Here is a 27,701-nt window from a genome sequence, read left to right as displayed (position 1 = left end):
GAGTCACTGTTGATCTTCAGGTCATTGACGACTTCGGTAAGAGCTGTTTCTGTGCAAAGTTAAAGTCACATGCACGATTTTTACAGCTTTTACTGTGTTTTAACGGAGTACGTGATAACCCCACACAGCATGGGTGAGAAGAATAGAGCAAATACGCCATCTATTGGAGAACCACAGAAAACACATTTGAATTTGATGAATTATATTTAATTCATGTTCTGCTTTAAAATAAAGTAGTATCTGTAGCTCATATTTTTTCCAATTCTCCTATTTTTTTCATGGTAAGGAATTTTTACTGTAGGATGTCATGTGTCACCAAAGTCCAGAGAATAACCTTTATTTTGAAGTCTGCGACGTTAGTACTTCCTCCTGCCGGTTAGACTCTACCGAGAAAAACGAACCGAAATCGCGGTCTGTCGACGAAAGGACTTCGCGGTGAAGAAGTGAACCAACGGAAAACAAAATGAACTCGATGGAAAAGAAGCTGGCGGATTTGATACGTGAACACCCGAATCTGTACGATCCGAGACGTCGGGACTACAAAGACAACATGAAGGGACATCTGTCGTGGAAAGAGATCGCGGACGCCATGGGAAAGTCGGAGGAAGAGGTGAAGCTGAAATGGAAAAATCTGCGCGACAAGTTCTGTAAAGCGAAGAAGCGACTGGCCAAGAGACACTTCCCCCTGCTGGACGACAACGAGGACCCGGCAGACAGGCATACCCCCGTGCTGTACAGCCAGCTATCCTGGCTCACCGCCTATGTCAAACCCAGAGGAGAAAGAGGCATGGGGGAGCCAGAAGTGTGTGTCCGCCATTCGGTAAAATGCATTTTTATGTTTAGTAGATTAGCTTTTGCTAAGCTTCGTAGCTTAGCTACAGCTAACTAACTTAGTAAAGGCCATAGTGACCGCCATCATACCGAACTGTTGCATAGTGTTGAAACTCTGCACGTATAAACAAGAATATATAAATGGCTAAATATCGTAAACATTATAGTATATGTTGTGTTCGCTAAAATCATGAAAACGTCCAGCCATGTCATTACGAACAGATGCCTATAACGATATCCGTTTTTCCAAATAAAAGCACCTGGAAGTCCAAAAGTAGCAACCATACTGTAGATAAACTAACACATACTCAATTTCTGAAGCTGTTGTGAGTTATTTCTTTTATTAATAAGGGAACTTATCTCTGTAACATTGTAATTAGGTCAATACTTACAATATAAACTTTATTTATCTATTTCAATAGTACACTACAGGGGTTTCAGTCATCGATACAGCCTCTAAATTTTATGTTTACATTTGTTTGTATGACAGTACTTTGTCATATTTGTGCTTTTTAAAAAGTATTTTTTAAATAAAATTTGGTCTCGATTGGATATTTTAATATTTCTGTCTTGTACAAACTGTTTTGCTTAAAAGCCTCAGTCAGTTTTCTGGAATGAACTAATATTGGCCAGTAACATAATGTTGCTGTCTAATCAGCCTTCAACAGAACAGCATCACATAAATTTATTAAAGCTAAATGTAATCAGAATTTGCATAATTTAACTAAAAATTTCTCCTGTAGGTCGTTAATGAAAAGACGCGAGGCAGAGCTGGAGGTGACAATGATGATGATGCTCAGATTATTTAATTAGGAGTGATGAGGATGAACAAGATTAGAAATAACTGTATCAGAGGTACAGCTCAACAATGAAGGAGGACTAGCAGAGGGTATGTGTGACAGAGGAAGATTCTAGGGATAGGGTGAGGTGAAGGCAGATGACTGATGATTTTGCAGCAAATGTCTACCGCCTGGTTCATTAAAGCTGGTCTTAATCAACTGCTTCTCCATGAGCATTTCTGTCTCTTTTTCACTAGCACCTAACCTGCTTGACTCGACTTTTTCGTGTTTTCCATTAGGTATTAGTACCTGATACCAGGTAAATTTTTAGTACCTACATGGCCGGGATTTTAAGCGAGCTGAGTCACATTGAACAGACTACATGCCACTGATTGGCCAGGAGGTGACATCACTAGATGATTCATGAGGTCAACTCCTTCACAAAAATCCAACCCTCCAATTTTGAAATTCTGACGATCATCTCGCTGCCTGCAGCCACCTCTCTCTCTCTCTCTCTCTCTCTCTCTCTCTCTCTCTCTCTCTCTCTCTCTCTCTCTCTCTTCTTTTACCCTGACTCTAGCAAACAGCCATAGACCAAGCCACATGTATAGCATCATGTATGGATTCAAAAAAAAAGAGTGTGCGTTTGTATGTGCATATATGTACATGTGTGTGTAGATATATATATATGTATGTGTGTTTGTTACTTGTAGTTATTCTGCCTGTTACCTGTGGTAATGTAATTTATAATTTATATATTCTGTATTCAGTTATGAAGGCTCTAATTGTTGTTTGCGAGCTGCAGTTTAGATGCTTGTATGCGCCCAGGGCTGTTGATGGGACTGTATGCAATAATGGGCGTAGCTGCGGGAAGTTTATTGTTTTGTTTTGTTTTTTGTTTTTTTGTTGATGAGTGAGTATAGGGGTGGGATTTAATAAGTTTTCTTCGTCTCACTCCTTTTTCAGGCAATTTTTGTTTTTTGTTTTGTGCATTTTATGTTCAATATAGGTATTTGTTGTGCCTGGAAATGAACAAATAAATGAATGAATGAATGATCACCTTGATGTCCTCCATTGTTGTCTTGTGTTTGTGTCGCATACAAATGACATCACATGACTTTCCAGCTGCCTCCCTATGATGACCCTATCTACATTGAGCTGGTACTCAATTGTAATAGAAAACAACCAAAGCAGAGTCAAGCGAAGTAGGTGCTAGTGGAAAAGCCTTCTTTCCCATTGGATGTTGGGACACTGGCTCACCACTCCATCTTGGGGTAGACAGTGAAATATTGCAAATGTCTGGTGTTTGACTGCAATCTGAAAAAAAAAAGAAGAAGAAAATCACTGAGCGTAATCAGTAGTGTGTTGCAATCCGTGTTAACCAGTGTTTGTTTTCTGTTTTCATACCACACAGGTAGCTAGTAGAGCAGGCAACGCTGAGAAGGAGCAAGACAAAGAGGAGAAGGCGCAGCTGGGCTCTCTGCCTGTCGTCAGCACCAGCTTTTCTCTTCCGGAGTCCTGTCCGACCAGCGATCAGGACGTGGGAGGCTCTCTTAAGCGCAAAAGACAAACATCCGCAGAAACAGAGATAAGTTCTGCAGATCCCCTCAGCAACCTCAGAGATGAGGATGAACTGTTTTTGCTCAGCCTCTTGCCGTCACTGAAGAGGCTAACCATTAAAAAAAGGATGGAGGTGCGAATGAAATTTCAGCAAGTGCTTTATGCTGCTGAGTTTGAGGACTAAATAGTTCAGGTCCCAGTAAACACTGGTAGTTGGCAGTGTTTGATCTTAAGGATGTATGTTTGTATCAGACTGTATATATTTACTGTATATATTTTATAAATAAATATTTTATGGATCCTTCAAAACAGCTTTTGCTTCTTGTTTTCTTTTCTTCTTTTTCTTTTTTAATAGTCCCATTGTGTCCCATTTGGCTCTGATTCAGCACCTCTCCCTCTGACTTTGGCTGATTTTAAAGGCATAAGTTAACAGCAAACTATGTATAAAAGTGCTTCAGTACTGATAGAGATGCGTGTTTTTTGTTTGTTTTTTTGTTTTAAAAAATGCTGATTGTGCCTTTAAATATTTGCATTCTTACTGCTCATGCTTGCCTACATGAAATCAGCTTGGTCTTTGCACTCGTTCTGTGAATTAGAAATGTAGTGAGCCTCATCTTTGACAGCTGCACTGGTAACTGTTTCATTCTCTGAGCTGCAGAGTCATTCACTCCCAAACTGAACCAATCACCGCTCTGCTTCACTGAGACCCTCTCTCTGCTTCCTGCTTCTGATTGGATGGTAACAGACTCGCCCCTCCCCTCTTGTGTTCAGAAGTCACTATTCACAGACAATTCCATGTTTTCATTCATATCTTTATACATTTCATTCATACATTCAGAGTGTCACACTAATGTGTACATATAAGCACAAATAAGAGACCCACTGGTCTCAGTCTCTTCCTGCTTTGTGTCTTCTGTCGGCTCCCCTTCGTCTCTGCTGTATTTATCCCCTTTTCAGCCTCCTCTCCGTTCTTGCTTGTGTTACTCCTAAATCCCTCCCCCATACAGCTTCCCTGCTCTCTTGTCATTGGGTGCTATGTGGGGTGATGATTGTGGTTTCTGTCGGTGATATCCCCCAAGCGTGTACCGGCTTACTCCTCCTGAACTACAGACAGTCATGTTGTGATACTGCATCCATACACCACCTGCGAGATAGACAGATTATTGTCACCAGATGACTGGGAGCTGGTAACTGGATGGATAAGGTGAACCTTTGATGTACATCAAACCAATCTTTCACAAAGTCATCACCTGAAAGTGACCGGATTACAGATTGCTGAGACGCTGACATAACCGATAACTGAGGATCAACGCACCGCTTTTTCCTGTTGAGGTGAGATGCACCATCCACATGTTTAAGTAACGACGGCACATTGTGAGTGGTGAAGTGATAGTTAGCTGTCACACATACTGTAATCTGTAGTGTGCACGTTATAATTATACTGTGTTTTCTATTTATAAGATGTGTCACTCCTGATATCCTCCTTGCTCCTTGTCATTGAAATTAATATTAATAAATCTGTGACTCTGTCAGAGTGTGATCACAGCACCACTCCAACTGCAGCAGCATTGCTGCACAATGAATGGCTGCCTACTACGATGAAACAGTACCACACCCCTATTGGTGGAAAGAGCTTCCAGTGGGGGATGTCAATTGGCTCATTGTGCTGTCTCTCAGGCAGAAGGGCGTGTCCCAGGGATTGTCAAATGGCACAAAAACACACCATGCTGGAAGTGGTGTGTAGTGAGAATGTTTAGGTGTGGTTCATGGATGGAGGGAGGAGATAGACGGGAACATGATACAGCTCTGGTTCTAAAGAAGTTTTAACTGAAATGTATTAAAGCTACTGCTCTAAAATATGAAATAAAAGAATAACTACATTTAAAATCCAGTACATTTTAACTTGAACGGTGATGCATAGTTATACAGTCATGGTTATACTCGGTGACTCTAACAAACACGACATAAAGATGGATAAAGACAAATTCAGTGAGGTATGGAAAAAAAAAACTGAGATAGCAGAAGCCTGAATTTTTTATTCTCTACTGACTGAACTGACAAATGAAGATTCAGAGAATTAATGGTGGTAGCATTCAGGGAATGCACAGATCTGCACAAACCTGGTCATATGATTCCTGGTCAGCCCTAAGGTATTAGAGAGAGCAGGACATGGAGAGAGAGAGGAGAAACAGTGCTCTTTGTTGTGTAGTGTGTTATAACCCTCTATGCTGCCACAACTGTAATGGATTGTGCTGCTGGTGTGGTTGGAGGCTTTTAGATCTGTATGATGGAAAGGCGGTGGCCCAGTGGATGCATTCCTTATAGCTAAAAGAAAAGGTAAAAAGCCTTTTGTTAAATGTGGTGGCGAGTGTATTTTTACTTAAATACACTTACATTTTGGGAAATTTAGTTTTTAGGATAAATGAAATACTTGAGCAAAGGTACTTTTAGCATATATTATTATTAACATCAAAGGATTTGTATATGTGAGTGATGTGTTTTGGGGGTCAGTGATCAAAATGAGGATTTAAAAAGAGGAAGTGCAGCAGATAATCAGAGTGTGTTTACCTCAAAACCATCCACATCTTCACATCCTGGTGTGCCGGTGAACAAATGCTAGCAATGTATGACTTTAGGTGGTCTTATGTATGAAAGAAGTCAAAATAATGCCAATCACTTATGTAGTTTAATCTTAAAGAGCTTAAAAGTCTGTTACCCTCTTTACTATCTGTTCCTCAGACGTGGGATATTAGAAAACTGAAGATAAGCTGACTGTGGAGCTGACCGATCAGAGTGGACAACTTCAGGAGGGAGGATCTACTCTTCAGTTCCCAGTGGGCAGAAAAGAGCCCTACTCATCATGTACTCCCCTCAGAGTCTCCACCGCTGGGGCATCACTCATAGTGAGAGTATGGAGCGGTTAGCCTACAGCCAAGGTATGATGGAAATTTCTGTTTGGTCTCTCACATTGAAAAACAGTGGCTTACCCACAAATCACTGCTTTAAAACAGGTGAGGTACAAGAGTTTAATAGGATGTTCAGGGATTTAGAAAACCAGCCACTGACAATGGCAAATAAGTTTGATGATGCTTCATTTTTATGCTGTTGTGTTCACTGAATCTGCTGAATGGCATTTTATTTTTTCAGATTATTTGAAAATAAAATTATTATTAGCTGCAGCCTTTAGTATCAGCTCTAAACCTAATCAAGTTTTCCATTTAGCTGTGCTCTCTGCCAATATTTGTCTTCTTTCTCTATACTGGTGACTGTGTGGGGGTGTTTATGATTTCCACTGTTCTTTTTTAATATGCTTCTGCATTGCTATTTAAGAATTTTCTACTGTAGGTTTAGTATAGAGGGCAGGGGACGCCATGGTAGATGAGTTCAAGGTTGGGGTGGGAAGACATCGGCGATCTGCTCTGACTGCACAAGAGAGGTTGCAGAGCTTATTTTCATGGGGAGTAACTAGGATGGACAAGACTAGAAATGAGTACATCAGAGGAACAGCTCAAGTTGAGCAGTTTGGAGGCAAAGAGAGACAAGGTTGAGATGGTTTGAACATTTGCACAGGAGGGATAGTGGATACATTGCGCAAAGGATGCTGAATGTGGAGCTGCCAGGCAGGAGGAAAAGTGGAAGACCATAGAGAAGACTCATGGATTTTGTGAAGGACATGTATGTTGGTTGTTGGTGTGACACAGGAGGATGCTAGGGTGAGATTAAGGCAGGTGGTCCGTTGTGGCGACCCCTAAAGGTAGCAAGAAAGAAGACAGATTTTATTCGGAAGGAGCCTGTTATTTTTCTGTACACGCTCCACCTGCGGGCAGAGCTGCAGTTCCCGTTTCCAGCAGCAGGGGGCGGCAGAGTAGGCTCTAAAATCATTACGTAGTGCTCCCTTTTGTGTGTCTTGTGAGCCGTGTGTGACACCTCCCCTCGGGCGGGTGCAGTGGCACGGCGGAGACGCCAACTATCGGTTAGGTCTGCTGGCTGTAAACAAATCTTTACGCCACCACGATGTATGGAAAATACACGTTTACTGAGCAGCGGTTCTCTGTGCGGTCGGCACCTGCGCTCACCTTCATCATGTAGCGAGAGCGGCGCCAAATATACGTTTTGGAGCTCGGAGACGTAACGACAGGTTTTGATTCTGGTTAGAGCTGTCATTGCTTTGCCCAGTGCCATCACAGGTATTTTTTTAATAGACATATACGCAGCGATTGTCATTATGCTCGCCAGAGGAATTGAGCATCAAAGCTAGCTCGCCGACGGTTAGCAAAACCGTTTGAATCTGGCTGTTTTCGCAGCGGAGAGCACACCTAGCTACAGTCATTTCAGCGCCTGAACATGGCATCGTCAGCAGAGCACGACCTGTCTCTGTCCGAAGCGGACAGCAGCAAGGATAAATCCCAGGTATTTGGGATTTTGAGGCTTCAGGAGGAGAAGGCTGCTGCAGGGGATAAAGCTAACAGCAGCAGCACGGTGAGAGGAGGAGGAGGTGGAGGAGACGGGCGATGGCAGGCTCCTATCTTCGCTTTGGCCAGAAAGGCGTCCGAGACCATTTCAGGAAGCATTCACGTCCTGCCCAAAGTGTCGGAACACAGGACGTCCCTGCCAGGAGACTGGGCCGTCCAAGGTAGAGTTTGATGAGCTTCTCGGGCCGTGAGGGTGTGAAGGACTGCCTGGTTACTGATGACGAGACTGATGACATCCAGTAACTAATTTGGATGTTGGTTATGTTAAAACAGTCGCTAATTAAGTTAATTGATACTTCTAACGGTATGATTTTTGCACAATAGATCCCCATGCCTTATTGTTATTAGTTGTTCTGGAGCTTTACTGCCTGCAACATCACATGCTGCATTGGTGCAAATGGAAAATGCCCCTCTGCATCCCCCGGGGTTTGTATCATGCTGCAGAGCTGTTAGCTGCATGTGTTGTCACCCTATTGGTGATCTCACAAAATCAGTAACTGTAGAGCTTTACTGCCTCTGCCCAGCAGCCCGAGTGTCTGTCTCTGTCACCACATCACCTCCCACACTCAGAGCTATAAATAATCTGGCTGGTTTCAGATGTACATCACGGACTTGTGTTTGAATTAAGGATGAAACAGGCAGTTAACAGTTATTTCTGATAAATGTTTGCATTGTTAGCACGAATTTTAAACCCCTGCAACTTCCAGCCTTATGCGACGAGTGAGCTTGTTGCTTTTAATTGCTTTGCATCACCTCTGTGTTTTAGTCTGATGAAGATGTATCTGTGGAAAGATTGTCATGATTCATGGCAACACTCAAGACAATTTAGCTGTTCAAAGGCACAGTATATGCACATTTCTTATTTGGCTCTACTAGAGTAACTTTGCATGGTTAACAGATCAAAGTGGTCCTTATTTGTCTTCTCCAATCTACTGGTGTTGTCCATCAGGTCATCTGTCTGATAGGAGCTATTTTAAACCACTTACACCTCTTTAACCAAGTGCTTTTTAAACTGAGGGGTGGACATTATTGGTAGGGCACAAAAACAGCTAAGTTGAATAAATGTTCTGATGCAGGGATAGTAAACACTTTAAACCTTTTTCAAATGTTTGACATGTGTTTTGTTGTTTTCAAATTTGGCTCGTGGCCAGCTTCAGAAACCTGCTGTGGATATTTGCACTCACTGACATCATGCAGAGACAAGTGTTTAAAAAAATATCTGTAATGAAGCATTTGACCGCCTAACTGACCTTTTGTTTGTTTGTTTGTTTTTTGAGAGGGTTTTTATTTCATGTATAATATATCCAGCGAATAAAGTCGAGTATAACAGGCTTCCTTAACGTTCATAATGGTACATGTGTTAAGCATTTTAGTATCAACAGCTTTACATGACCTGGTTTGATAAGTCTTTCCCTCTAGGGCCAACCTGTCACTGCAATTAAAGGTGCTAGGCAACATATCTGCACGCTTTCACCTGACCCTGCTGTGTCCTGTTCTGCTGTTTGGCTTTACATTAACTGGGTTGTCTAGTTAAAAGCCTTACCTCTCTGGGATGTTGGCTTTTCATGCCTAGGATAATTTCCATAATGGGTGCATAACTGGGACAAAGATTTGTTAACACATTTCTGATCTGTTCAGGTAGACTATCAGAAAATATTACAAATATGCAACCTGACGTCAAGGTATTTACTCAGTATAGCAAGCTTGTCTCTGATAATTACCAGCTGTATGACATTAACCCCTTCTGACTCAGTTTTTTAGCCCTCTGACAAAAACATCATCAATCTGTCAAGCTTTTAAAGTGAGACATCTTGAAAATGATCATTAAATGAAGCCCCCCAAATCTCTGAGAAACAGGGGCGCCTCCAAGTGGGGGCCAAATTTGCACCCCACCCCCTGGCAAAACTGTCCTGTGTTGGTAATAATGTAATAAGGTTGCAGAAAAACTGGTGCCAATCCCTGGACAGATCACAGGGCCAACATAGAGACAGGCAACAGTTTTCAGTTTTACATGATCTAATACTTATTTGTTTTTCCTGAATAAGTTTGCTCTTTAAGCTAACTCTATTCTGGGAGAGCGACTCTTAAGCTTCTTCCTTTTCAATCATTAACTAATGGTTGGGACTTTCAGTCAGTCAATTAGTCAATCAATCGGTCAATCAAAACAGATTATTATAGATTTCAAAATCTTATTTGGTGTACCTATTTTCTGTGCTATCAATATGGCCACCCTTATGAAAAAAATCTGGTGGCGCTCCTGCTGAGAGATAGTTACCTTTTCATTTCTATCTGCATTCTGTGTGTACAAAAGAAATAATGTGTTGTGTAAAGGTAAATAAATCATTCTTAATAGTTATTTCTTGTTGCTGTGCAGTGGCTGTGTTTAAACCTAGATTAAACTCTGCATGGAGTTCTTAAGAGAATGTAATAGACTCCATATAATTTCTTTCTAAATCTGTATTTCTGTACGAGGAAAATGTAAAGCCATGGATATTTTTTTAAAAGTGTTTGCCATTTGTTTTCCCACAGCCCTGCGAGACCCCATGGCTATGGAACGAGCTAACTTACTGAATATGGCCAAGCTGAGTATCAAAGGTCTGATCGAGTCGGCTCTGAGCTTCGGGCGGACCCTGGACTCAGACTACCCCCCTCTCCAGCAGTTCTTTGTGGTCATGGAGCACTGCCTCAAACACGGGCTCAGAGGTAAAGATGTCAGCGTTGTGCTAGTGTAACTGCACGATAAATTGTTTGTTATTGTTGTTTACTGAACGTGCAGTGGGAATTACTGTGTTTAAACAGCAACACAAAGAAAAATACATACAGTATAGTAATCTCTAATAATAAAAAAGGCCTTAAATGTGAGGTAGTGCAAAACATTATATACAATAGTGATAAAATAAAAAAATGCACATGGCATTAATAAATAATATCCACAGTTCTGAAAAAGAAGAGAGTTTGATTCAATTTATAAGTTTTATAGAGAACTGCAGGAGCGATTTCTCGAGGTGTTCTTTATGGCAGTGGGATTGAATAAATCTGAGTGATAATAAGCTCTGGTGCCTCTGTAGTATATGAGCAGGTGTGATGTCTTGTCCATGATGGAGAGCATTTGTTCAGTGGTCTTACGTCTCTCAGTGACTCATAAATCTCCATATTCTGGCCAGTTTTTGTTCCAACTTTGTGATTTAGTTTGTTGCTCCTGCTGGCGTTAATTTTATGTGTAAGCTGGGAATCTGTGATGTCTGATTTTTCCTGCTTTCTTATTTTTCCAGTGAAGAAGTCCTTTCTGGGTTTTAATAAGTCCCTGTGGGGTCCTCTGGAGTTGGTGGAGAAACTGTGTCCCGAAGCGGCAGAGATCTCAGCGTCCGTACGAGACCTGCCAGGACTTAAGTAAGAAGTACATGTATTTACACACAAGTTTGCTCTCATATGGCTTGACCTCTCGTCCACCGTGCAATCATAATCAGAAGTAAAGCTTGATTTATAGTACTACATACACCTCTCCAGAAAAAGCGCTATACATCTCATGACACAGCCGTGAATTATCTGCTTTTCTGTGTAGACATTTTACTGATTAGAGCACAGATAATGCCTCTGTTAAATCAATGTAGTAATAATAATAATAATGGATTGGATTTATATAGCGCTTTTCAAGGCACCCAAAGCGCTTTACAATACCACTATTCATTCACTCTCACATTCATACACTGGTGGAGGCAGCTACAGTTGTAGCCACAGCTGCCCTGGGGCAGACTGACAGAAGCGAGGCTGCCATATCGCGCCAATGTAATAGGGTTTTAACTACATCTAGCTTGCTGTTAATGCTAATGCAGGAGCTAGTGTTTTTCCTGTGAAGACACAGGTTGTTATGTCATTTTACAGGCTTCATTCTTTTCTATATTTCAGCAAAACAGGGTAGTAGCTCTCTTAGCTCAAATTTCATGATCAGCTCCACTTGTGACACAAACACACCCACACACAAACACAGAGAGCAGTGCACAGGTGTAAATGCAAACAAGGGATTTAGTGTGAGACTGCAAATCAACGCTGAAATGAGAATGTGACGTGAGCCAGCTCAGGGAAGTACCTGGGTGTTTACTTTCACTTCACCTTTGATCGTTCTGCCGCTTCATTTCTTCCTATTTCCCTATTCTTCTTTTATATCGACACAATTTCTGAACATGTGACACGTGGAACTGTCTTTGGCCGAAACTTCTGAAAATTCAGAAAAATAATGTTAGCGATAGAGCAGGACCAACCTTTATGTAGTTTGGAAGTGATGTGTTTAGCAACAACAAAAAGTGTCGTGTCCTGCATTCATACTGAAGGTGTGTCCTTCAGTGGATCTAGCGAGGAGGATTACGCTAAACCTCGTTCATGGACAGTTTCCACGCCACGCTTTAAGTTCTCAAGTTTGATCTGGTCCTAAATGAGGAACAGTTGTGTTGTTTCACACATAGAACAGAGTCTGTTTCCTTTGCTGGGGCTGAGTAAGAGCAACAGACGTGCAAAAAAGCAGGATTTTAGCAACGCTGAGTGCCGACGCAAGGTTTGATACAAGGAAGCTCAAACAGTGTCTGTGCCCACAAAGAAAGCAAAGTTTTGGATGTTCGGAGTGAGCGAGAACACCAATACACTGAAAATAGAAAAAGCTTGTATTCAGTATTTAGAAAATGTTTCGAAATCTCTGTCAAACTTTAAGAGAAAATACTGAATGCTGCACTTTCTTGTTCCAATCTCATAGATGATGAACAGTAACAAGAGTCAGGGTTAAATAGAATCTAACTACAGCAGACTTGAGTAGACAGACCCTCAGAAACACCTTGAAATCCAACCTTATCACTGGTGTTTGTTTCCAGAACTCCATTAGGCAGAGCCAGAGCATGGCTGCGCCTGGCTCTCATGCAGAAACGGCTGGCCGACTACCTACGACTTCTCATCACCAGAAAAGACTTGCTCAGGTACACCAGAGAGAATGTGTATATGTGAATATTATTATATATTTATAATGAAACATTGCCGATTGACTGTTCAGGCCGTTGAGGGTAACAGATGATGTCATCTCTTGCTTCCTCAGTGATTTCTATGAGAATTCGGCTCTTATGTTGGAGGAGGAGGGAGCAGTGATCGTGGGCCTGCTGGTGGGCCTTAACGTCATCGATGCTAACCTGTGTGTGAAAGGCGAGGACCTGGACTCTCAGGTACGCCACTGACGGGGAGAAATATTTTGATATTAGAAAAAGTCTGACATTGCTGTGCAGCCAGTTTTATTTAATTTCCTGCTTACACCATACTAAGCACCAGAGGGTGGTGTTTTGTGTCAGTGGAGCAAAGAATGTTACTCATTTGTCCTGTACTACGTGACCTTTGAGCATAAGCAGTTTATCTTTTGTTGTGTGGTTTCAGGAAGTGTGATTGCCAGTTTAAGTTATTTTATCTCTGCATCTCTGACTCCCTTTGTAAAAACAGTCTGTGTTCTCTCTTAATATTTATTTTCAGTATTAATCAATTGGAAACTGCCTTTTTTAAATTCTCCTTCTTCTTTCTTTTAATCGTGATTTTGATTAAAGGCGCAATAAACAAAATTCAGAGCCACTGGAGTTCATGTTGGAGCCTCAGAGGCCTAAATATAAAGATGTAGACACAACACCCAAAGCCCTGCATGTTTCATTAGGTAGCAGAAATCTTGTGTTGACTAGAGGTGACGAAAACCAATCCTGCCTCAACCGTTAGCCCAGGACAGCAGATTACACAAACCTGAATACATCTACAGCTGCATCTAGTGTGTCTAAAAGTGTGTGTAAGACTCTCATTTGATCTGTGTTTCACCGTAGAAGCCAAGCACCAGTAGAGAGCTTGACTGGGCAGAAATGAAATGAGAGCAGTACTATGTTTCAATTTTTGAGGTCATTTAACAGATAACATCCTCTCCTTTGACAGGATGAAACCAAAGGATGGTGACTTGGTTTACTTTAACTTTGGTTTACTTAAAGTTCTTATCAGCTCTTCTCCAACTCACCATTTTAATAGTGCTATAATGAGCCGGTGGTTTTTATGCATGCATACGGTTAATTGATACATTTTTGTAGTTACAAATTGCATATATTGTGTTTGTTTTGTGACTTTTAAATAAGTCAACATGTGCTTGTAGGCATCTAATTTCTGTAAATGGTCTGGATTTCTTCAAATTCCTTCAAATTGATGTTTGTGCAGTCGTTGTGAAAAGCAACATGCCTGCCTCTGAGTGATACTAGCGCCTTCGTTTTATTCATTTAAGGTCGGGGTGATCGACTTCTCCATGTATTTGAAGAATGACATAGATGATTACAGGAGTGAAGAGAGGTACAGTTTTTTTTTTTTCTTCTTCTCTCTCCTCGGTTTGATGCAGCTGGTTTCTTTCCCCAAATGTGATGCAGCTCTCTTTCTCTTGTGTCTGTTTCTATGACAACAGGAATAGCCAGATAGCATCCATCTTGGATCAGAAGAATTATGTAGAGGAACTAAACCGACAGCTCAAGTAAGACATTTGTTTGTACTGGAAACAGACCTGTGTGCTGGACGACCTGCAGATTGTGCTGTTAATAACTGACAGGAAGTTGCAGGAAGTTTTTGTATTTTTACCACAACACTTCCCAGAATAAAAGTATTCCAGAGTTTGAGATTAAACCCGTCTGGGTGGTTTAGAAATCCAACTTTTGTCTTCTCACAGACTTGATAGTAATGAACGGAGACTAATCTGAGTCTTTCGTTAATGCTAACAATTTTAAATAAACCCTACTTGTGTGGCGGCTGTGATTATATTACAGCTACTGCAGTCCTGGTTTCATATACAAAATATTAAATGTTTGCACATTAATTTAATGAAACTCATATAGAGGTCAGAGGCCCACCATAATGTTGTTTCTTCATGCAGCTCCACAGTTCACGGGCTTCAGGGCAGAGTCGACTCTCTAGAGAAGTCCAACTCTAAACTCATTGAGGAGGTGAGAACCAATAATCACCCACCTGTCACCTGTGTGGAGAAGCATTTGTCTGTTACACATTAAAGTCATAGAGTATATTTGGAGTATAATAGTGTCTGTGAAAGCCGTTACAGCCTATTTGGCACAATGCTTTTCACCAAGTTACACGGTTGCACATGCAGCTCTCTAGTGACACCACTTGGTTAGAGGTTTGAGGTATGTCTAACCTTTAAGCTGTAATCCTCCAGCCAAATTTGGAGTTTCTTATCAGGGTTTTTCTTTTTCAAACTGGGCTTTTGAAGGGTGACTACTCCTTTAAGTCATGTACAGTAAAGCCAACAAATCTGTGTTTAAGCTTATTTAAGAGAAATCTACGAATTTGCCTTTTTTGGGATCATTTGCTAAGCAAAATGTCCAATGTGTGTGGGTAGAAGAAACCTAAATTTGCAAAACAAGTGAAGACAGTCTTTTACTTGTGATATCCATTTATACCATACTCGATTTTAATGTTTTAGGTTTTAAACATGTTTCCTAATACATGTGGATATGTTTGTGTGTGCAGTTAGCCATAGCCAAGAACAACATCATCAAACTGCAGGAAGAAAACCAGCAGCTGAGGAGTGAAAACAGCCTCATTCTGCTGAAGACGCAGCAACATTTAGAGGTACACTGTGTCACAAAATGAACGTTTCTGAATGTTTTTTTTATTTTATTTTTTTAATTTTTAAATTTATTTTAATTTTTTAATTTAGTTAACTCAAGGTGACGTGTCAGTGGAGAGAGACACGTACAAACAGTCTCGTCAGGGTTTGGATGAGATGTACAACGAGGTGCGAAGACAGCTAAAAGAGGAGTGTCAGCTCAGACAGGTCAGACAGTGGCCGTGCGTGTGTGTGCGTGCGCGTGTGTGTGTGTGTAGAATGTGTTCATGACGTCATTATAAACAAACATTACATTTATGCATTTTGCCATTTTCAGGATGTGGAGAATGAGCTGGTGGTCCAGGTGTCGATGAAGCAGGAAATGGAGCTCGCCATGAAACTTCTGGAGAAAGATATTCACGAAAAACAGGTAAGAACAAATATTTTGTTTGCAGAACAGATTCTTACTTACTGATGCTGAAGCAGCGGCATTAATTCATCTTTGTGAGGAGATGCAAACATAATTAAAATTCCAACTGCAATGGATAGAAAATGTCAGCCATCATTACCTGTCCAAAAAAGGTTGATGGGATTTTGTCATCACCCTGCCGGGTGGGTGGGCAACATGGATTCCCAAGTTTCTGAATGGGAGGAGTTTTCTGAAAGTCTTGTGAACGTGATAAGGAGGTGACCTAGGATTTTCAAATTGATACCGTAGGTGTATTGACTAGGAGGCTGAGGGGTAGCACTGGTGAATGCCAGTATTTTTTTTAAAAAACTTTTATTGGTAAAACAAATAACCCAATCTGTGATAGGATCAATTTATAACCCTCACACTCCTGATTTTAATGTTCAGTCACTGCTAACCAGCTCGCTGCTTCCAGTCTAATGTGTTCCCTACCAGGTGACTCACTGGTCAGTCTGATGTTATGCAGATCATATATCTTATATCATTCAGTTGCTTCTCTACAGAGAATCTTGTCCTGCAGTCAACCCAAACTTAACTTCACTATCTTGGATTGCAGCCAGTAATAATTATCTGCTTTCTTTGATAAGAAGAGTAGAAGAACTTGTTGGTAGCAGAGCATTTAGAGCCGTCTGAAGTCTCACAGGGAATGTTTAATATGAGCGTCCAGTTTTCTGTAACTGCTATAGTAAGTCAAAAAAACAAAAAACATGCATGTGTGCGTAAAGAAGACAGCCAATACTGGACCAGAACACAGCTAAGTCTCTGATTTCATTAATAGGACACACTGATTGGACTGAGACAGCAGCTGGATGAGGTCAAAGCCATCAATGTAGAAATGTACCAGAAGATGCAGGTACAAGCACACACTCATCGTCATATAATGTTTAAGATCCAGAAATAACAGAACTATAGTAATCCTTACTACTTCCCTTTTTCTTTTTTTTTAAGTCGTCTGACGAGGAAATGAAGAAGAAGAATGATGTGATCAGTCGTCTGGAGGAGAAGACCAATCAGATCACTGCCACCATGAAGCAGCTGGAGCAAAGGTGAGACACACAGCCTCTGGATGCACAGCACACACCGTCAAAGCACTTTGTCCCCTTTGTTTCACGTCCAGGTGTTTACACCATGTTCTCTGCTGCTCTGTTCAGACTTCTGAACCTTTAAGTTAAGCTGATAATACTTTATGCCTCTTTAGAAAAGTAAGTTTAATATTTCTGAGAATTTTTTTTGATGATGTTGTTATGTTTCGGTGTAAATAACTCTATACAGAAAAGAATTGGGACTATGATTATTAATCAATATGTGCTATAGGGCAGATTGGTTGATGGTAGCCCATAGAAGTAATAAAAGTCACATAAAACATAACAAACAAGTAGAAATGCACCTTTCTCTTCTCCCTAAACATTTAATTGTTTTTGATTTGTGCAGTGGTTACAAAAAAAAAGACAAAAACTTTGATTTTTTTTTCTTCTTCAGAGGGGAGCAGAGCCACTAGGCAGATGCCTAGCATTAAAACAATAGTTCAATATGTTATTACTAGTTTCCTTGTGGAAACCCTGCAATCCCATATTTATCATATCTGACACACTGCAGTAAATCTCATGCATGTTCAGCTCTGTTGCTATTGGCCCATGTCTTTCAGTCCTTCAGTGTGTACCTGCTCCATGTTTGTGGTTTTATCTGCGAGTTCATTGATGCTTTATGACCCCCCCTCCCCTACCCAAGCCCATTGTCTTCCAGTCAACACACTCCACCTCTCCCATCTCCTCTCCCATTGGTTTAAATCTGTTCCATCCTATTTGCGATTGGTTGTGAATGTTTTCTTTTGGCTATCCTAAAGATGTTTGTAGGCCGGTGCTAAAGGACACATTAGTGGGAGTTTTGTGGTGTAGCTAAAACGTTTTAATAAAGTAAATCTAATCTTATGAAGAATCACTTTATTACATCTAATGGAAAATCGACCCCTGAGAATCGGACATGTAGTTGTTGTGAGCGTAAAGCTTTGTGTCCAGGCTCAAATCTTCCATGTTGATAGTGCAGTGTTGTGCAGATGTAGCTGGGAAATTCCAGATTTATCTGCCGCAGTCATAATCATCTATATTCTGCATTTCCTTGCCCTCTTTTTCCAACTTCTTTTCATTACTCAAGCTTACTCAGATGAATATTACAATGCCTTACGTTTACACTTCCTGTTGTGCTTGTGATGTTAAGTCGCAAAAAGTGTTAAGTATAACCCGGGCCACTGATGTATTGACATCCTTTCTTCCTTCCCTCCTTTCTTTCCTCTTTTTTCCCTCCCTTCTGTTTCTCTTTTATAACTTCCATCCATTCATTTTGCTCCCTCGAAACCTCCATGTTTAATGTTTTGGTTTTTTTTCGTTTCCCGATTTTTATCCCTGCTCCTCTGTGCAGTGATAAGGATCTGCTCAGTCAGACCAGAACGCTTGCTATGTCATTTGTCAAGTGTGCCAGCACAGACACAGAGCACCAGTATAAGCTAGTCAAGGACATCTCCTTCTGAGGATATGAGCGCATGACTAAACGGACTTTACTTAGAAGAACATTCCTGTTTTTTTGCACATAATATTCAGATGGTTTTAGGGCCTGAGAGCTGCCACAGATTCAGGTGAAACTGGGACTGCATGTTTGATTTATTTACTTCATCAGCAAAGTGCTGGGATTCAAAGAGATTATTGCCGTGTCTCGTGATCTTTGGTTAAAATGCATCCAAACAACTTTAAGAGGTTTGTTGGTCAACAGTGACTGGATACAAAAAATGGATGTAGTTACTGTGAGCTGAGCGCTTTGATTGTTGCCACCTTGGTGTTTTGAAACATGACAAACGAGGGGAGGATCTGAGTAAGAAATGGAGGGATGTTACACGCAAGTTATGTAGGCCCACCCTAAAAGACTCCTAGTATGGATCATAATGTACAAACTGAACATCGTGCTGCATTTAGGGCGACTTTAAACTAATGACTGAGAGGTTTATTCACATCTCTGACTCGTTTTTGCAATTCTGTCAGAGTATTTGACTCCATTAACTGTAATTTACTTAATTTCTTATCCATGTTTCTGTAGGCATTTATGGGCTCAATGCCACCCTCTCTCAAAGGTAGCTGTGTTGAAAGTAGGGATGCTCCTAGTGGTTAACTTACCGTACTAGTTGTTAAATGAGAGGAAAAATTAGACTAGTTGACTACTCTAAAAGACAGAAAACATCCAAAAATTTACCACGTGTATGTATGATAAGCTTAAACTTTATCATACATTAGAATTTTTGTATTTTAGCTATATGAAACCATTAATCACATTAATTGTGTTAATGGTAAATAGACTGCTTCTTATATAGTGCTTTTCTACTCTGAGCACTAAAAGCGCTTTACAAGCATCATTCACACCCATTCATTTAAGCACTTATTTCTATGGTTAAACGCTTTCTATCATATCTATTCATACGCCGATGAATACCGATGCATTGAAGAGCAACTTCGGGTTATTATCTTGCCCAACGATATTTGGCTTACAGACTGAACCTGCCATACCTCCTGAGCTACAGACACCCCTAATCAAAGCCGTGTATAACATTGCAAACGTGTACAGTCTGCAGACTTTGGATAACCGAAGTAGCGGCCTTGGTTTCTTCCACAACCCGGTGCAGAATGTGGTTACATGTCACTTGAGTTGCTTGGTTATATTTCAGTTTATTTTGACCGACGTTCATCTATGATTGTTATTTTTTAAACAGAGTACTGCAGAATACTTTCCCGCCTCGCTTTTTTTTTTAAACTTCTATTAAAAGAGAAAGGAGGAGGTGCCTGCGATTGTTGGGTTGCAGCCCCAGGTTGTGGACGGTGGTGTTGTAACCTCTTTGAACTAGTAATGTCCTCGTGTATTAATAAAATACGGATAATATGTTTAATCGGCTAATATTTCTGACATTAAATATCTAATCAACTAGTTCTGCACAGCTGTAGTGTGTAGAGTGTGCTGGGGAGGCTGGTTACTGAACACAGCGCTAAGTACAACTAGTGTTTATTAATATCCTTGTGGCCACCTTATTGAATATATGAGCACTGTAAATTAATGAAAGGTTTGATAAGATTTACAAATGAGTTGCTGTACTTTTGAAGAACTACGACATCTAAAACATCTGTGTGGTATCTTAATGCACTTCCTTGGCTACATGGCGGCGGTGCTGCTCACTGTTCTTTTGTAGTGTGTTCGAGCTACCTGTAACTTACATATACAATGCATTTTCTGTTCTTTCCACATTGCATTTGTTATATTTGGCAGTGCTGAAATGTTGCCAGTTTTTTTAAGATATGCCTGAGATAATAGACATTAGCGGTAAAAGATGAGCGTTGTTTGAAGCCGCTTGTTATGATGAAGTAAATGAAGCATGGTTACAAAACCAGACAGGTTGCCCCCTGCTGGACATTAGAAAGTATGCAGGTTTGCACTGACTTCAGTTTTCAGATCCAGAAACCAGGTCCATCTTTTATATACAGTCTATGGTTAGTGCTAAGTGAGGGAAAGTTTACTCTGTCATGACAGTTTAACTGATCCAATATTGAGACAGTTAATACTTTAATAGAAACTGAAAAAACGTTTTCAATTAGTCATGCACTACTATTCATGAACATGCACAGGCGTGCACACTCATACATACAAGTGCTACATATTCTTCCTGTCTCCAGTAGTCAGTTTATGTGCAGTAACACAGATAGTGAGATAGCTGGCTGTTTGGATGTAATCATAGAGGTATTTATCGATCACATTGAGTTAGAGGGGCATGCGCTCGGCTTTTGTGTCACAGCTACTGAGAGGTTTTACCTGCTAACGCTGAGTCGAGTCCCTTTAACGTTTAGTCAAGATGAAAAATAAAGGTGGAAGGTGCTAGTACTTAATCATTAAAGACCTTCCCGCCACTATAGAAAAACAAAATGCAGACACACCTGTTAGGAAAATAGTTAAAGGCATTAACACTGTCTTGGCTGAGTTGTTTGAGTAACCGTTTCTGTTCTTTGCTGTGTGTTCCTCCACCAGGAAGAGCGTTTTTATTTTCTTCCCAGGCAGCCGAAACTGTTAATGCTCACAAGTAAGCGCTGGAACAGGAAAACCATCACAAATCTAAACAAAATGTTTCTGCTGCTGTCTACATTTCACCATAATCAGGCACTGAGGTCCCCCTGCAGATGTCTAGTCAGAAATTTCTGCTGCTTTTAGTTTGCTGCCGGTTTTCTCTGCATGGCGAACCTTACCCCTGGTTAGTAAGCATTAAATGGAGATTTCAGACACAAAACTTTGCTCCATTTCTCTTGATACACGACACTGTAAAGGTACAAATTGTAAGGATTGATGAGATTGTCAGCAGAAAGTAGTTTACATTCATTGTTGGGGCACTATATAGAGCCTAGATCACATGCTCAGAATTTGGACACTCAAGTAATATAGTGGAAAGTAAATATGTGCACTATGTCTTTTAAAAAAAATACATAAATTTGCACACAGCTCATCTCGTTGTCAGGTTGAGATTTTTAGATACTACTCTGTGGGACCAGCAGCTTTAGATCAGTCAGTGTGTTTTGTCTCTGCAGAACAGACAGCTGATCCAAATGAAAAGACCTGTAGTTACACAGCTGTAAACCTCTGGAGTTCCTGTCAAGGGAACTGCGTTATTGTGTTTGTCTTGGCATATTTATTGACTTTTGTGATATATCAGGAAGTAATTCTACTCTTAACTCCATGTTCCTAATACTTCTAATCTGAAGAAAAAGAAACAGTCAGTACAGCTGTTTAAAATTCACAACTACTGTCTTTTATCACCGTGATAAATAAAGGTAGATGTTTTGAAAATGCCGGGTATGTTTTGAGTTTTTTGTGAAACCTTTAGCATGCCGTGTTTAGAAACATTTTTTTTTATGTGAACAGTCAACAGTCGGTGTATGCCAGAGTGTGGCGGAGCAAATAAAAGAAGAGGACTACAGTAGCTTTGCATGAGTTGTGATTTAAAATAATCTGTCTGAAACAAGCAACGGTAAAGAGACTCAGTGTGAGAGCAGCTGTCCTTTACTCTCCTTGTCCAATTAGTTTCTCCTAGGTGATTTCCACGCTTTGTTTGATTATGCATCTTTGTTTTGCCGTCTTTACACTTTTTGTGTTCCTTATTGTTCTTTTTAAACACCCACAGGTAAATTCTCAGTCACGCGTCCTTTTGTTGCTCACAGTTTTACTTCCTGGCAGTTCAAACTGCAACACCTTCCTTCATCCCAGCCTCAGCCGTGCCTCCTTTACTTTACTGTCCATCCTCCTGCCCATCTCCCTATGTTGTTTTCTCCCTCTACACCCCAACTTCCTCTTCCCTGCCCTCCCAGTTTTTTCTCTCCATGGTCCTGAGTTTGTTCCTGGTTATAATGGTGCAGATTACAGGAGGCAGAGCGGCACCGCACCTCGGCCGAGGAGGGCACCAGACGCTTCAAGCTGGATTTTGCAAACAAAGCCGACAGCCTCCAGCGGCAGATCGAACACAGAGAAAAGCAACTGTAAGCAAACCGCCTACATGGATTGGTTAAGACACACCCACCCACACTGCTTTAACTAAATTTTACATAAATACTTGATACATTGATTTTTTTTTTCCATGTATGTTTGAATCCGTGAATGCTATAATATAATCTATTACTTTGTCACCTTCACCTTCTTATTGATATAAACATGTGGATGTGCTGTACCTGTAGTCAGCAGCTGGAGACGGACCTAAAGATAGAGAGGGAGTGGAGGCAGACGTTACAAAATGACCTGCACAGAGAGAGGGACTCAGTAGCTCAGCTCAGCACAGAGGCGCTGCAGATAAACGGTCTAAAAAAGGTGAGATGGGGGAAAATAAATACTGGACAGGATGCTATGTTTTTTTTAAAGTGCGTGTTTGTGCTTATGACAGTACATATTTCCGTTTACTTGATATATGTTGATCCTTTTCTTTTCTTGCTTCCCTTTGATTGATTTTTCCAGGAGTTTCATCGTCTCCAGGATGAAAATGTTCAGCTGAAGACCATTTGTGAGGACCAGGAAAAGGCTCTGGAGGAGCTTGGCTCCAAACTCAGCGAGTATGCAAACTTTATTTTGAAAAGCTCTCTTTTCGCCATAACAAAGTTGCTTAGCAGTTTAGAGGGAGGTGAGGCAATGTCTCATAAGTCTTGGCCTTTCCACATTTTTCTCATGCAGCGTATTAAAACTTGATTATGAATCAGATATACATTATGTGGTATAGGAACAATTCTAGATGAGCCTTTTTATGAGTAAATCCTAGCATGAGAACTATAAAGACTGTCATACTGACCAACCAGTGGCTGCTAGGAAGTACATGACACAGACACATGTGCCAAAATCAGGTGTTAACAACATGAGTGAGCTACCAATGTGTAGCAAGTGTAAACAAATTAAATTGGTGGGAGGTTCTTCAGCTTTGAATGGCTCCTTAACTGCATAAAAGGTATTGATCGATGTTGTGATGATGAACTGTTGGACAGCTGATTCCTCCCTTTCTCCTTCTGGGTAACACTGAAATGACGTCTTTTATAGAGCTTCCTGATTGGCAGAACTAACACAAATTTTTTGACTTATTAAGTTGAAATCTTTTAGTTCTTTTCTTGAAAATTTTGAGCTTTTGACTCAAACATTCATTGAGTTATTCCGTCAAATTTTTTGAGATACCCTACTGAACATTTTAAGTTATGGATGGAAACATTTTTCTTTTTTCAGTGGCAAAAATGAGCATCCTTAGTTTCCAGTTTGCTTTTCACTGCCACACAACAAAGGCATTTAGACATCTGTGACTAAGGCTTAAATCTAAATTATAAGCTGTCATCTGTTTAATGTAAAAAAGAAGAAGACATTCGCATCACATGTAGATCACTGGGAAAATTGTGTTTAGTGAGAATAAGTTAATTTTAACGTAGTTTGATACTTTTATTTAAGGTTTTTGGCACCAGACTAAGCAGTTTTAATGAGTCAGAAAAACTGTAACAACAGCAATACCGGTATCATTATCATTACAGCTAAAATCTTCTTTTTCTCTGCGTGTGCTACAAAATGAAATTCATGCCCTTCGATTGGTAACTTTGTCCATTTTGTCTAAATCAGATCCAAACTGAAGATTGAGGACATCAAAGAAGCCAACAAAGCTCTTCAGGTAATTCACACAGTTTAATAAAAAAAAAAAAAGGATCAGAAGAAGCTGCAAAATCCCAGAATAAGTGTAGTTAGCAAAGCTAACTTTGGTTTGTGTGCTATTTAAGAACACAGGTTTGTTGTTTGTTTCAGGGGGGTCAGGTTTGGTTGAAGGACAAAGAAGCCACTCACTGCAAGCTCTGTGAGAAGGAGTTCTCCATCTCAAGAAGAAAGGTCTGTCTTAAGTTGACTTCAGATAGTTATATTTGAACCGGGGTCGTATTCTGCACTGAATGATTTTGGATGGTTTGTGATTTTTACACCCATTTTATCTAAAAGATCTTCAGGATCTTTTAGATAGGTTTAAACCTCAGAGACCCCAAGAAATACTTAAAAGAATCGTTGATCTTAATGGATGTAAAATTAATCCAGAAGCATTTAAGTTGGTTTTACTCTCTGTCTCTTTCTACAGCACCACTGTAGGAACTGTGGGGAGATTTTCTGTAACAGCTGCTCTGACAACGAGCTTCCTCTGCCAGCGTCTCCCAAACCAGTGCGAGTCTGTGACACCTGCCACGCCCTCCTCCTGCAGCGATGCTCCTCCAATCCAACATGAAAGAGTGCTGCGCCGCTGCCGTGACGGCCTCGAAACAGTCACACTCATGAGTACCACCTCTTCAGTGTTGTATAGGATCCATATGCCAACTTATATCTACAGTGTTTGCTGCTAAGGGGTGGAGCACATGCATTTTATGATCCTTACACTTGATTTGTCATTTGTTTAAAGGAAGGAAAAAAGAAAGAAAAGAGCGACATGTGCATCTGTCTAACTTGTCGATGTAGCTGCTTGACTCTGAATGCAGAACATCTGCAGAGAGTCTAAAATATCTTCCCTTGTAGTCAGACAGAGAAGAGTCTGCTGTAATATTAATAGTTACGACTGTCAGCCCCAAGTGTATATATATATTAAGTCTCAATGAAAATAACGAAGAAACCATATTTAGTTTATGGTGCACAATCCAATGACCAGGTAACCATTTGTCGTAACTGCTACTCCAAATAATGGTCACTAAAGTAAAAGCTCAAACTCTAAGACTTCATGTTAAAGTTCAGGGCGTGAGTGTTTGGTTATGAAAGCAGAAACGGCTCTGCAGAGGTGGAAGTGAAACTGCACTATGATGAACACTCCTTGTAGCTAAAAGCAGACAGTTCTATGAACCAAACCTCTAATGCATCTGTTAGTCCTCAAAGTCTCCACAATAACTTTATAGTCAAACAGGCGAGATTTTAAAGTTTGCACATGCAGTATGGTGGTCTTGCTACGGCTGTCGGCTCGGACTCCTTTGCACCTTCTTTTAAGATGGATTTAAAAGAACTCAATTAAGAGTTAAAATGCCTCAGACAGCGTTTAAGGAAGAAAAGAGTTGTGCCACAAAACAACAACAAAAAAAATCACTTTCTGTCACCGTTGTAGCAGCAGGTGGTTGACAGACAAATCGCCACAGAACGAAGATGGTCATGGCCTCATAAAATAGGCTAAAGGCCTCTTTTTATCTGAAGTACTGAAGTTATTTATTAAACCTGACTTTGACATAGAAGTAATGTTATGTCCTGAAATGACATGTTGCACTTTGGGACCTTAGACTGTATATAAAAGATGGACTCACTGGTTAGCGAAGCCCTTATGTGAGCTGAGTGTTTCTCGTTTCTCATCTCGATGTTTGGGGGATGCCCCGTTTATACACACTGATTCTACAGGTTGGACTGAACAGGACTATGCGCAGAAGGGAAGGGATTAACCAGGTTTTTAAGTCACAAAGTAGGTCTACCTAAAAGGCATAAACTGCTTTTTTTGTTGTTTTTTTTACTGTAATGGGGACAATAATATACAAATAAAAGATCATGTTGTATTTAGTGAAATGTAACACTAGAGATTAAGACCACAATCTCATGAGGAACGTGTTTAACTTCATAGATGAGCGTGCTCAAAGGAAGAAATTCCAATAGATTTGTATAGTCTGACTTCTTTCTGAAAGCTCGCTGCTGGCCATTACAACACGAGACCCAGAAATTATCTCCATCTTTAATATACAGTCTATGTTGCTCAGCTTCGGTCACCGGGATCTCGTATTTCAGATGCTTTGGGTTCTTGGAAGATGCACAAGCAAAATTAGTTATGAACTCGTCATCCTGTATGCATTTAATGTTGAGACTCCTTTGCATAACCATTGGGAAAAATCTTAGGACTACATTTTTATAAATCCAGGAACATTTTTATAAATGGGATTTGTATGCAGTCACACTTCAGGCTAAATCTGCAGACTATTTACTGCTCCAGGCAGCTTGAGCTCTGCTGACACTAGTTTCCCGTGAGGATATGAAAAGCACTTGAACTTTTTTTTTTTTGTGGTATTTGTGCCATATGTGCCTGTGTAAATGCAGTGATTACCTTCTTTTCACGTTGCCAAAATGAGTCCTATATTTCTACACTGAGGATCTAAAACGAGAGCCCAGAATATTTCAGAGTAGCAACACTAGCCAAGGGGGGAAAAAAAAATTAAAGGTACGTTTCACTGTTTTGTGACACTAATGCAGTGGGTGCTGCTTTAAGGAGCAAGAGGAGGGGTCGATGCAGTCAGCTCTAGTTTGAGCTCAGTCGTTCTCAGTGTGGCTGGTTCATTTGTTTTTTTGGAAATTAGAGAAACTCACGACTAAAGTTAGTGGTTGTAAACGTGAGTGTTACCTACTTACAAAATATGTTTGAACACTTGCCAATCATACTGGGTGAAGTATAGATTTGAGTTTGTTTTATACACATTAATTTGTACTTTTATAAGCCTGAAAATTTGAACTTTCCCCTGTTTACTTGAAGTTTGTTGCAATCAGATGTTAAAGAATCACTTTTTTTTTTTTTTTTTTTACTGCTGCTCCATTCGTGAGGGGAAGTTTAACCATTTTAAAATAGTGCATTTGTGTTGCCAAACTAAGAGTTTTGAATGGAAGTTTGAAATATGAGTTCCAGTGCAGATTCTGGTTTTGTGCTTGCAAAGTTTACAAATTGATTTTTTTCTTCATTAAAGTACTGGATGTTGTAATTCCAGTGAAGAGACAATAGACCGGGGATGATTTCAATAAGTGATAAAATTGTTTCCGATATAGTCTAAACATGTCATGAAGATCTATTTGCAGATATTTCCGAGCTGAACCCAGACTAGTCTTGTTTTGTCTTAAATGTCCCAGATTAATGTGGGACTTGTACAGTTGATACATAATATTGTATATAAATATTGATTACCACTGTTGCCCTTTAGCTTACTTTGCAGTTTAAAATTAACTCTGTTGCCAACAGTCTGTTGTCTTGACTGTTTCGCAGTTTCTGATTAAACACTCACAGAATGGGTTCCTGCTTCCTGTCATTTTTTCCTAGCGATTCAAGTCCTCAACTTGAATCAGCTTTGCATTTTTTTAAACAAAATGTGGACTCTTATTTCAATAACCTCAATATGGAGATTTGTCCTCAAATAACATCAGAGTCAGAAAGACAATTAAATATAAAATTTATTAGGCAAAATGTACAACAGCTGCACAAGCTATCTTACAGCTCAAATATAGACTTTATTTTAATTCCACTCTTTGAGAGTGGAATATAATATTTCAACTTATTTTTTTTAAATTCTGTAATGAACTGTGAAAACATTCATAAAAAACACACAGGCTCACATTTACAAAACATTCTCAACCAGAAAAGCTGATCTGAAGTCAAGGTCAAATGGATGTTATTATCTGAACACACTTCAATCAAGATGATTAAG

The 27,701-nt window shown here is 40.2% G+C and overlaps 2 protein-coding genes across 5 annotated transcripts; both read left to right on the top strand.

Annotated features, from left to right (window-relative positions):
- The first annotated feature begins 282 nt into the window (after positions 1–282).
- LOC102306966 lies at positions 283–3,485 on the top strand. Its single transcript, XM_005915092.3, has 2 exons — positions 283–820; positions 3,025–3,485. The coding sequence occupies exons 1-2, from the start codon at positions 464–466 to the stop codon at positions 3,352–3,354; spliced, it is 687 nt and encodes a 228-aa protein (XP_005915154.1). The 5' UTR covers positions 283–463; the 3' UTR covers positions 3,355–3,485.
- A 711-nt stretch (positions 3,486–4,196) lies between these two features.
- Positions 4,197–27,289, top strand: rufy2 (RUN and FYVE domain containing 2). 4 transcript variants are annotated; one of them, XM_005915095.3, is made up of 20 exons: positions 4,197–4,502; positions 5,910–6,106; positions 10,172–10,345; positions 10,915–11,032; positions 12,502–12,603; positions 12,720–12,843; positions 13,920–13,984; positions 14,094–14,159; positions 14,556–14,625; positions 15,167–15,268; positions 15,357–15,473; positions 15,583–15,675; positions 16,493–16,567; positions 16,663–16,760; positions 22,143–22,262; positions 22,458–22,587; positions 22,732–22,826; positions 23,863–23,911; positions 24,043–24,123; positions 24,362–27,289. In XM_005915095.3, the coding sequence occupies exons 2-20, from the start codon at positions 6,031–6,033 to the stop codon at positions 24,503–24,505; spliced, it is 1,899 nt and encodes a 632-aa protein (XP_005915157.1). In that variant the 5' UTR covers positions 4,197–4,502; positions 5,910–6,030; the 3' UTR covers positions 24,506–27,289. The 4 variants fall into 4 exon arrangements, with proteins under 4 accessions (XP_005915157.1, XP_005915156.1, XP_005915155.1 ...); XM_005915094.3 differs by lacking the exon at positions 4,197–4,502 and adding an exon at positions 5,417–5,507; XM_005915093.2 differs by lacking the exons at positions 4,197–4,502; positions 5,910–6,106 and adding an exon at positions 7,036–7,803.
- The last annotated feature ends 412 nt before the right edge of the window (positions 27,290–27,701 follow it).

The sequence above is a fragment of the Haplochromis burtoni genome, unplaced genomic scaffold (assembly GCF_018398535.1).
Source record: "Haplochromis burtoni strain Fernald_Lab_line unplaced genomic scaffold, NCSU_Asbu1 Contig_11, whole genome shotgun sequence".
NCBI classification, from domain to species: Eukaryota; Metazoa; Chordata; class Actinopteri; order Cichliformes; family Cichlidae; genus Haplochromis; species Haplochromis burtoni.
This window is presented reverse-complemented; position numbering and strand designations above follow the sequence as displayed.